At 50.6% G+C, this 12,030-nt stretch overlaps 1 protein-coding gene across 1 annotated transcript in view; it reads right to left on the reverse strand.

Moving 5' to 3' along the window:
- Positions 1-7,077: 7,077 nt before the first annotated feature.
- Positions 7,078-12,030, reverse strand: part of HS3ST4 (heparan sulfate-glucosamine 3-sulfotransferase 4) — a 65,785-nt gene continuing 60,832 nt past the window's right edge. Inside the window, exon 2 of the mRNA XM_083799552.1 lies at positions 7,078-11,390. Within this exon, the coding sequence (XP_083655678.1) occupies positions 10,754-11,390 (637 nt within the window). The 3' untranslated portion in view covers positions 7,078-10,753. The remainder of the gene's footprint in view (positions 11,391-12,030) is intronic.

Genomic DNA, 12,030 nt, shown 5'->3' on the forward strand with positions numbered 1-12,030 from the left:
TCAGCCGCCCGCGTCCTGGACAAGGTGCGGGGATTTGAAGGCAGCGACAGGGGCAGGCTGCCTGGCGCGCTCCCTGGAAAGGCCGGCAGCTCCGGGAGCAGCTGCTCTCTGCAGGGCACCGGGTGGCCCAGTCGGACGGGCGCTCGGGGCAGCAGGCCGGGGGGCACATGGCACGGCCGGTGCTGGCAGCCAGCCGAGCCCGGGAGGCTTCTCCGCTTGGGCCACCCCTGCTGCGACCAGCCCGTCCCACACAGCGCCCGCGCTGCCGAGCGGGTGCTGTGCATCGTGCCTGGCCCTGGCCGTGGGGGGTTGTGCCCACAGAGAAGGCACAGAGCTCACGTTTGACTCTTCTATTAAAGTGTCAGGGGAAATTGAATGACAGAGAAAATTCCAAAAAATGGAGTAACCCACCTGCCCCCAGAAGACAGCTGCATTTATGCCCCATCTCAGAGCATAACCTCAGTGCAGAGGCTAATGTGCAGCTCCATGTGTGCTTGTGTGTTTGTACAAGCGTAGAGCAGTATGCTGTATAGAGAGCTAAAATATAATGATTTTTGCATCCACGCACAAGCAGACTGCTTTTCCTTTCATTAAGGAACATTTCAGATGGAAAAGTAGCTGGATTTCTGATGTGAAAAAACAATTCTGCTGAAGACTGAGAGCTGTTTAGAATAAACGCCAGACACTGTGTGATGGAGACATTGCATGGAGACTTAATGCTGGTCACATCTCTCTTCTCTGCCAGTAAGTCAAGGATGTGTCTTTGCTATTGTATTTGGTGACTCATCTCTCAAATAATCATCTCTGGGAGAATTTTGTGCCAAGATGAAAAAATGCCAGGATCCCAGAAGCGTATGTGTGTGTGAGTGTTTTCTTCTGAGCACACCCTAGGAGGGAGCTATGGGGCAGCTCTGCTCTTCCTTCCCCATGGCAGGCAGGGTGGAGGGGGGATGAGGGCTGGCATTGTCCAGTTGCTGGGCAGCCCCTGGTTTGGGCACAGGATGGGGAGCAAACAAACACAAATTCTGGCAGAATGCATTGCTGCTTCTCAGTGGTCCCACTTACCATGGTTTGAATCAAGAAGGGGGTCAGGCAGCCCAGGGCACCTGCAAAACCCGTGGGCACGGGGCAGCTGGTGACACACCTGCCATGTGTGTGCATGCCCACCTGCCTCAGGGCTGGAGCTGTGACTGCAGCGAGCACCCAGCAGCACCTGGAGGCTTCCCTCAGCCGAGGAGCAAAATATGCAGATTAGCTGAGTAAGTGAAGTGCAGTATGCTAATTAATTCAACAGACTCACTGTTCCATAACATCAAACCTACACAAGGAGGATGTGCTTGAATTAGCTTCCCCTGGAAAACATTTGCTTGCTGCTTAACAAAAAGTTACACAAACTTATTAAACACTTAACAAAAACGAGAATATGAAAGAAACTGTAGGTGCTGCGTGGGCTAAATCCAAGCAGCTGTCCCCAGAGAGAGAGCAGGATTCCTCAGTGGCACCGGGAAGGCTTCAGCAGCAGAGACATGCCTGGTGATCCTGAAACGTGACAATAGCATTTTTTTTTTTGTGACCTGGAAGAAACCCATAGTGTAAATGGCCAGGAAAACAGAAGCCAGGCACCATGGGCTGCGAGCACCACCTCTGTCCTCTCCCTGTCTCACCAGAGTGGTAGCCACATGCAAAAGGTCACAGGGGTGACAGACGTGTCCCTCTCCAGGAAGCTTTAAAAGCTAGTGCACAACCTGCTTCTCCTAAAGTACATGTGTAAAGTGCACTCACATCTAAAATGAAAACCAGCCCCGAATCATGCGTGCTTGGGCTGCTCTGTGATTTATCAGGGATAAAGCAGCCCCTAATGTGAGAGAGGAGATAATGGTGTGTGTCAATGGTGGCAGTGCACTCAAACACAGCAGTGTGTGAGCACCACCCTGGGGCACTGCTGCTCTCTGCTGCCTTCCAGCCGTGCAGCCTCTTCCTCCTGCTCCATCTCTGCTGGGCTACGAGCCGACACTTCCATTGCACACAGGTCTATCTGGATCCAGACTGTTCGATGCTTGCCAAGAGAATCCGAAGAGAACTGCAGCTATCACCTGAGAGCACTACCAAAATGACTGATGGGGCTTTCCAGAGCACAAAACAGCAAAGCCCCGCAGCAGGAGCATTTGCTATCACCTGGGTACAGCTGAGAAGAGTGGATGGAAGAGACTGCTTCAAAAACGGGAAGAAAAAAGCTTTAGCAGAAAGGATTTGACAGCTGCAATCAGACCAGGAACTTAAGGAGCTGAGGAAAGAAAGATGCGGTTGGGCAGAGGAGGAAGGGGAGAAAGCAGTACACCACAGCCGAAGACATCCTCCGCACAAGCACATAAATCTAAATCTCCAGAAGACCTGTGCTCCTACAGCGAACACGAGCACCACAAGCGTGGAGCCGTGAGTCCATTATTTGGTATGACTCTTGGTATTTCTCAGAGGGACTGGCATCGAAGGAATCGTCATGTGAACCTGGTAAGGCCAGGTTGGATGGGGCTTTGAGCAACCTGGTCTAGTGGAAGGTGACCCCCTCATAGCGGGGGGGTGGAATTAGATGATCTTTAAAGTTCCTTCCAACCCAAACTATTCTATGGTTATATGATTCTGTGATTCTATGATTCTATAATTCTATGATTCTATGAATGGAAAGATTCCCTGAAAAAAAATGAATTTCTCAGAGCACTTGCTCTTAGCTGCTTATTCTGCTCAGACGAAATCCTTCCAGAGGGGAGCATGGTCACCCTCAGTGCCCTGCATACTCCTTGCTCCTTTCATTAGCTGCAACTTACTTATTCTGAGGATAGATTTCTGAGATAAAAGTGAAAATCACCCATTAGCTTTTCCTCATTAAACCAGAGTCAAGCCCCTGCTGCCTGGACCGTGCAAGGTCCTGGAGGTGCCGCGAGGCTGGGGGCTGAGCACAGTCCTCAGGGAGGGACCAGCCCGGCTGGGGATGGTGGAGGACACGGGCAGGGACGGTGACAGCCAGCGCCGTCCCCTGCCGGGGCTGGGCCGGCAGCTCCCGCGGGCAGCGGGGGCACGAGCTGGGCTGAGGCCCTCGCAGGGGCCCTGGGAACCACCCCGGAGGTGCAGCCCCGTGCGTGTACGGCTTTGCAGCACCTTGTATCCTCTGGGAAATGACTCCTGCTGCCACTGGGCTTTGCAGCACCTTGTATCCTCTGGGAAATGACTCCTGCTGCCACTGGGCTTTGCGGCACCTTGTATCCTCTGCGAAATGACTCCTGCTGCCACTGGGCTTTGCAGCACCTTGTATCCTCTGGGAAATGACTCCTGCTGCCACTGGGCTTTGCGGCACCTTGTATCCTCTGCGAAATGACTCCTGCTGCCACTGCCGTGCTTGGCTTTGCCTCTGTCGGTGCTGGGAGGCAGGCCTGACCGCTCTGTGGTACCTGCTGCTGGGGCTCCCAGCCAGAGCCCCTGCGTGCTCGCTGCGCGGCTCCCCCGCGAGCCCTGCAGACAGGCTTTGAAGGATGCTTACCTTATTAATGGGGGTATATTTATAACTGTTTATCTCTGTCCGTTGGGTGGAAAATTGCCAGATGTGTTGCTTGCCTTCATTACACAGACATCTCTCTTGTTATCTGGATCAGTGCTTTTGAGCAGTGTGTTACCATCACAGAAAAGCTCATTTCTTCTGTACGACGTTGATGTTTGTAGGATCTGCCTTACAGCAGTATGGAAAGCAACACCCATGGAGACAAGTCCCCGTAAAGTACAAATCTCTGTCCCCTGCTACTCTGGATATTAATATTGTGGGAGGAAAAGTGAGTAGCAGAGCTGAGAGATTCCTAATTGGGGGTGCAGCAGGGTTGTTGGCACAGGCTGTAGTGCTGCCAGCCTCGTGCAGGGCCCCGGGGGGCTGGAGTCGAGGAGCCCCCCAGGACCCAGGATGCAATGACCCAAGGGAGCGTCTGCGGCTGCCTCAGCCCAGGGCCCAGGAGCACTCCATCACCGCCTTGGGGTCTCACACACGGCTTGTAATGCCTGTTGTGGCTTAGTGTTATAGGATTCATTATGCTCTGTGACAGCGGTATATCTGAAATGGATGCAACTGCATATAGCAGCTATATGACAGCTCCTGTAATTGTTTCCTGGAAGCTAATACCACATGCCTACTTTGAAAGTGTCTGGAAAACCCTCCGTCAGGAAAACCCTCCATCAGGAAAACCCACCATGCTGACAGAGCACGGCTCACCGGCTGGGCTCAGGATTGGGTTGGGACCTCCAGGCCGACTGCAATGTCCTGGGAAGCACAGAAACCCCACATGCAGAAGAGGCTAGAGAGTCCCACAGATGTCCCTTCTCATGCAGAACCAAGGAGAATGGCAAAGAATGGATTTAATAGAAAAAAAAAGTCTCTAAGTAAAATGTTTTTCCTTGTTTCCCATGAAGCAGTGAATTTTTTTTACGGACAAATAGTCAGAGTGGAGTCCATTACACTCCATGTTTTTTGCCTTGAAACATAAATAGCTGCATATCATATAAGTGTTTGTTATGAGGAAATATGTATGCTAGAAAAAGTTGGACATTAAACCATTATCTCATGCAGAAAGCTATTGCTAAAGGGAGAGGATTACTTACTATATTAATTCTGTCCTTCACACTCCCATACATCTCTCTGCACATAATAACTTCAGTCACAAAGCATTGTGTTGAAGGATCTGTGTTCTCTTCAGTTCCCGGTCCTTGGGGGTGGCGCATGGCACCCCCTCCAGCCCCGCTGCCAGGCCCAGCACAGGGGCAGTGGCTGTCGGGAGATTCTTTGTGCAAAGGCTGCCTGTTCCCTCAGAGGTCTTAACTGCAGCCATGCTTGCAACTGCTGCTCTTTCAGTTCAGTTTGCTTGGTGACCAAACGTTCACAGCAAAGTTTTGCTGGTGCCAGAAGCCCATCTGCAAAGTCTTCGTCTCTGATGGAAACCTTGTCCCAGGGTGGGCCTGCAGTCACATTTGCCTTTTGCTCTAGCTGTGTTACGCTACAGCGCCCCAGTATCTTTCTCCTCCACCATCCTAGTGCACCACCAGGTTACAGCAGATATTTCTGTTAATTTGTAGGTAAACCTTTATGTGGAAAAGCCTTCTGATCTGGCAGCCTCTATCTCTGTACAAGGTGCCTATGGGAAATGCTCAGATCTATTTGGCTATTAGGCTTTGTGTTGCACCTAAAACTACACAAATAGTCCTGTTAGTGTTTTAAAGCAACAGTGAAGTGATCCTCAGGTTACCTGAAGTTGGAAGAGCTTCTTAAAAGGCAGCAAGAATTTTCTAATCAGATTTTTTTTTTTTCAGTGAGTGTCTCATAGGGGGATAGTTTCTGAGATCAGCAAAAAGGGGAAAAAGGCAAGCAGAAAGCACTGTGAAAGCTGGGGAAATGAGAGCATCAGTTTACTTTGATGTGTCTGCCTGGAAGAACCGGGGAGTGACCCCCCCCCTGTTGGCAGAGGGTGCCGGGATGCCTTCGTGCCAGACCTGCTGTGCTGCACAGGTGCAGAGGTTACAGGCACCTGGCAGCCGTGCCAAGCAGGCAGCGGCACAGGGCAGGGGGCTGGAAAAAGCAGTTTATTCATGCCGGCAAAGTTATAACAGGTCATTTCTGGCTTGCATCCGGGCCATCAAAATAACCCTTGCATTGCTCTCTTCCCAGGCTCAGTTATTAGAGAAAAGCTCTGTTCCAGTACGTGAAGCTAAAGGGTGGAGTGCTTGCCTGATGCTCTGATTTTTGTCTGGTTGCTGATGTAAGTGCAGAAACCTCAGTGCTACACACAGGATAGAGTCAAGCAGTAAGCAACAGGGTCTTATATCATCATCTTGTATGTTATCCTTATTCAAAGGGCTCTGTTTGAAACCTGGCACCGACATATACAGAACATGTTGCATCTTTGCTGGTACCTCTTCAATCTGGTTTGCAAGACATCCTGGAGGATGTGACCTTGGAAGGCAGGCAGAATATCGAACCTGCATAATAAGAGCATCTCTGCATCAGTGGCAGCCTGTTGGGTACAGGGCAGTTAATAAATAATGAGGATGTCAAAGATAACAGCAGGAAAGTGGGATCAGGTAGCAGCTTTGCAGCCAGCTTTCTGACAGCCTCCTGGCAACGTCCAATTAAGAGGCACGCCCGCACTCAGCCCAGCGCAGAGCTCGTCCGGTGCGGGCTTTGGGGCGCTGGGATGCCGGCACGCAGGGCACCCTGCAGCAGGCTGTTCTGTAGCACGTGCTCAAGGAAGGTGGCGGGGAGCATCCAAACACTTTGCAGAGCTATGTAGGTCTCCCAGGAGCCTCTCCCTCAGGGAAGCGAAGGTCTGGACTCACTTTCTCAGGGCTTGTGGAGAGGAGCAGCGGGTGGCTCCTGGGCCCGTGCCGAGGCGTGGAGCCGCCTGCTTGGGATTGCCGCCCGCGGGCAAGCAGGTGTTTGTTTCGAGGGTTGGGTTTTATGGACCCACAATTCAGATATTAGGAATCTGGCTACACTTGAGGTGTAATTGATCTACTGATGACTTTTTAGACATCTGGTAAGATGGGACTGCCTTCCAACCATCAAAATCTGCACCAAAATGATCTTGATTTGAATAATAAGTATTCCATCGTTGTTTGGTAAATATACCCAGTGTTAATGGTGCTTAATGGTGCCTGTAATTGGTGTCTAAAGTTATTTAAAAGTAAATTTACTAGAAAATAATTAGCAATTTTATAGTTCACTACTTCCTAATTTTGTTGATAAAAGTTTTTCAGTGGTTTTATCAGATGACACAATAAGACCATGCTGTCAAATAGCTTTTTGCAAGCTAACAGGAAATTGTGCACACAAAATAAGATAAAAAAATTTTCCTCCTAATTTATTTGCCTGGCAGCCAGCCCTCTCTCTGACTTTATTATAAACTGATTTATCCTTAAGCAGTGGCGAGCAGCACTTTCCAGGCACTGCTGGGGCATTTGTTCCTTGTGACCTTGGCAATGAACCCCGAGCTGCGAGGCCAGCGAGTAGGGCTGCCCCCTCCCACCCTCCCCGGACACATCCTGCTGTCCCTAGCTGAGGCAGCGCGCTTTGGGGCCATCTCCCCTCCCAGGTGTCTCCTGCGGCAGTGAGAGAGCAGTGGCTGGCACCGTGCCTGGCCTGAGCCTGGCGCTCCGTGGTGCCTTTCCCATGGCCCATTTGGCATCAGGGATCCACATCCCTGGGGGTGGGGGTCATGGCTGGCATCCCCCTGGGCTCTGCCACCCGCACTGGGCTTGTGCTGCTGCGGGGCCAAGGAGGGACGGAGCAGAGAAATGCAGCTGCTACAACGTTTTATTGTTTAGAGTTGTGGGTTCAAGTGTGCGGTTCAAGATGTTCATATTGTTCAGGTACAGAATGACACAGACAGACAGAGACGTATTTGGGAGGAGGTGACAGCACAGCAGTGGGGTTTCAGAAAAGACTAACTCTCCATTTTCAGTCTCTGAACCATAAAGTACCAGCTTTTCCAGAACAATGAATCACCCAGTCTGCGTATAAAATTAAATATAATTTATGCTTTGCTAATTGAAATCAAATACAAAATTCAATTTCCTGTGTATTGTAATGCTGACATTTGAATAGTTGAAAAAAAAAATATTATTAACCTGACTCTCTCTTTTGGCAGGCCACTCTCTGGCCAGATAGAAAATAATTCCTCTGTCAAAGTGCTGCATTAGCAATGCAGACACAGCCCCTCACGTGGCAGACAAGGGCCACAGGTGGGGTTATGTCTCAGAAAACAGAACAAAACCCCACACCCCAAGGAGCCCTCCCTGTGCCACTTGTAATTCCAGCTGCTCACATGCACGGAGCGGGGCTGCCCCTGGCTGCTTAGCATCTCTGCCCAAGCTTGAGATTGCAGCGATATAAAAAAATAAACCTCTGCATATATGGCAAAAAGAATGAGGATCCAGAACAGGGGCAGGACGGTGGGGCATGGTTCATTGCAGCACCACCTGCTCCCTGCCCCACTCCCCTTGGTGAGCCCTCGCTGCGCCAGGGAAAGGACGCAGAGCTCAGCTGTGCCCTGGGCTGGGGCTTCTCGCAGCTCTGGAAAACTCACCAAGTTATGGGGGTGATTGTCCTTCATCTGAGTGCAAAATGGAAGCTCCTCGCTGGCCCAGCCACAAGCCGGCTGAGTTCCCTAACTGGGTGCTTCATTGGGTCGTAATTCTCACGCAAACACACACTCTCAGATCTCCTTTCCCTCCAGGAACAGGCATGATGAGAAGTGTGATGACGGCTCGGTGGCAATCAGGGGTCAGAAGCCTGTTCCTGGAAGAAGCCAGTCTGAGCTGCCCCGGAGCCACGGGGCCACGGCACAATGCCTAGAGCAGAGCAAGGGCCGGGATGTGCAGGAAACCTGGTGGGTTGGGTTCAGTGTTCCCAGGGGCTCGCACAAACTCAGAAAGACCTTACTCAGAGACCTTGCTCCAGATGAAGCTGCGGATGGGGCTGAAGAGTCCAAGCTTTGGCCACGGGGGAGATGCGCGGTGCCGTGCCATTAGCCACTAGCAGCCGCAGTTACGAACAGCCACCAACCTGTACAGCCGATGCCGTGAGCGGGACCACGGTCCATGGCAGCCTCCAGCAGCAGCAAGGACCACCAGCCCAGCTGGGCCCTGGGCCACCAGAGCTGCCGAAAGACTCCGCTCACGCCATCAGCCTGAACCCGCCCTGGCTTCAGGGCTGCAGCGCAGCAGGAAGAGAGGAAATTTCTGGCTGCTGGGCCTCAAAATGAAGCCCTAGTCCTCCAGCTGAATTCACCGGTCAGCTTGCAGCAAATTGTATTACAGCAGCTTTCGCTTAGGAAATTATATGGTATCTTAATATCATGTGAAATACCATAAAGTTATTCCTATTACATACTTCCAATTTTCATGTAACAACCTGGGAATTTGAGGATCTGTATAAAAAAAAAAAAAGTTCTGTCAGGAGCTGTTTTAAAATCTAATCGGGGTGATAGGAACTGATATCAATTTAGCAGGGAGTTTTGTGATGCCCCTCCAGAACAGGCCACGGTGTAAATTTTCAAAATGAATTCAACTCTTTCTTCACCCAGTCCAAGGCACCAGCACCACTTTATAGTGTAATGAACCACGTGACAGAGCGTGAAACCCAAAGCAGGTTCAGCTCGTTACCTAATGTAACAATAATTTCATTTGGTTAGTTGGATCAATAGGGTTTTCTTCCCACCTTAATCAAAATTGAGTCTTGGTCCTCCTAAAGCAACCTCATACTGCATCTCTGCTGCTGTCGAACAGCCAGGGACCCAGCATCTCTGAGGCAGTGGGAGACGCACAACAGCCACGCTTGTCCTACGGCCACTTGTTAAAAGAGAGTAGCCAGCAACATTTGGGTGGCCTTAGTAATCACCCGTGCGAAGGGAACACTTCCACAATGGTAGTTCTGCAGTTTTTCTTTTGTTCCCTCTCGGTTTTATTTTTCTCAATAATGGACATGGAAAACAGTGGCTGCTTCGAAGTGCTGTTGTCTTGCTCTCCACTGTTCCCAGCATGCAGCTTGGATCACGTTGCTGGAGGATTCAATTGTGATACGGGTTTATTTTATGGTTTCTACCAGGACTTGCAAATTTGGTTGAGCATATGACTCGGTCATTTCCATTAGAAAACACACATATGTTGTGCAGAGCAGTGCTCACCCTGGGAATTAATTGCTTTTTTGTAACAGATTCTGAAGTAGAGATGAAGGCTGCTTCAGGATTATGCAAACCCCATTGTAAGCAGCAGGGATCTGATGTGCAAGGTGCAAAAGTACCGCAGTCCCTGGGCCCCGATGGCCAGACCTGTGCTGTGATGACAAAGCCGTCCCCAACACCTGTGGCCTGCAGTGACAGCCTGGGATCCCACTGGGAGCACCAAACCGCTGGCCGGGACACCGCACGGCGCCCACAGCCCGGCCAGCAGGCGCTCTGTGAATGGCCTCAGGATGTGGTTTGGCAGAGAAGGACAGGGGCTGGGAGAAGGCCCCGATTCTGATCTTACTGAGCACCCCCATAAACCAGAACAATTCTCTTCTGTCAGTGGAGTTACAGCCGTCAGTGAGAGGAGAATCGGGCCCAGGATTTTGTGGCACTTGGTAAATACTAGTTTTAGTGCAACAAGTAATTGGAACATCTGGTGCAAATGAAGTTTCTGTACATAGTTCCTTTGCAGCATAACTGGCTTTATTCCTTCCCCACACAAATACCAGCGTGCATGTGAATGCACGTCCTGAATTTACCAGATCTCATGCTGCTGCTTGACCAAAACTTTAAGCCAGGGCAGGAGAAATTGAATCTATTGGTTTGTCTTGTTGCTGCTGGATTTTGTACGTCACCTTCACGCTCAGCAAGTGGCAGCAGGACGTGCTGGTCCCGCCTGCCTGGCTGCGAGGAACACGCCAGCAGCAGAACGTGGACACGAAGCATCCCATCACCTCAAGGAGCTTTGCTCCCTCCACCTTCTCCTCCTCCCACCCACTCCCTGATCCCTCAGGAGGGGAGAGCCCAGGCCTAAATGCAACCTGGAGGTGATGTGTCACTAACGTTTCAGAACTGGAAATGCTGTTCACCTCTGGCTGCAACCTTAACCACGCAAGACTCTTGCGCTTACGAGACTGAGCCTTTAGCCCTGTGTGAGTTTTGGGTCTCTAATGATGATTCACATCTCAAAACAGAAGAGCTTTTTTCCTGATTTCTTGGTTCTACTTATCACTTTCTTCCTGCTCCCACTTGAAATCTTGGCCTGTCATTTGGTAAAACATGACATTGAACGGTTTGTAAAACTTCCGCAGTCTGTGGATGACGTCAGGGTCTATTTTGGGGTGAGTTCGACCCTTGGACTTGCCCAAGCACCGGGGAGCACTACTGTCCTCTGGCTTCTTTAGACAGGGGAACCCCTTGGTTTTATTAAAATAAAAGTGTTTCTCTGTCACAATTCTCTTGAGGCCTAAAAAATCCTGGACCTTGGCCATCTCCCCAGCTGGGTCAGTGATGAGCCTCTCACCACTGACAAAAAGGATCTGGGACAGAGGAAAGTACTGGAGCCAGTTCTCCAGGTGCAGGGCGTAGATGCCAATGCGGATGGCACTCCAGGAGGCGTCAATCAGCCCCAGGGTCCGGTTCTTGAAGGCCAGCACCTCAAAGGTGGGGATCTCTGGCTTTTTGGAGAGTGTCTGCGTGTAGTCCGAGATGGCGCGGGTGACCGGGTTCCTCACCACCACGATCAGCTTCGTGTCCTTGGCCATGGAGTGAATGCGCCTGGGGGCCTCGTTGGTCACGAAATAGCTGGGGGTCTTCTCCATGGTGATCTGCCCATCCAGGGTCTTGGGCATCACGTTCCTGCACAGAAGCAGAGGGAGGAGTGGTTAAGCAGCGGCCGGGCACGGGCAGACACCTGGGGTCCCCTGCTGCCCTGTGCAGGTATCGGCAGGACATCCAGGAGGAGGGACGCTGCAGGCTCCAGGGACCAAAGCACGTGTGGTTTTGTTTCTCCTCAGCCCCCGGACATGGTGGGCACCTGAAGTGTTAAATTAGCCTTGGTAACACATTATACAGTCAATTCGCCATAGGCGAATGTAGACAAAAGTTAATTGACAATAAACCTGTACAATACCTGTCTGTTCAGCAAGCCATCTGCTTCCATTTGCTCAATTAAGTCTATTCACTTCAGAGCCTTGTACCGGAGTGGTGCAGTTAGGATTACACAAGACCTTTTTGTTATGATGACATGCTTTTAAATGTCTCAGCTAATAAAACTTAATACAGAATAAGATCCCCTGCTTCTAGTACAATAATTAAATTTATTTACTATCTTGTGTGTGAGAAAGAATGACTTTTCTTTTATCTCTAATTCACATGCTCTGTCAATAATTAATTGCTGCTGGGTTTTGAGCTTCCTGTGCAAGCACTTTTATTAGCCAAAAGGAATTTGCCTACTGGATAAATTAGCATGTAGCAAGACTTTCCTGGATAGCATATT

Source organism: Anser anser (assembly GCF_964211835.1).
Source record: "Anser anser genome assembly, chromosome: 15".
Lineage (NCBI taxonomy): Eukaryota > Metazoa > Chordata > Aves > Anseriformes > Anatidae > Anser > Anser anser.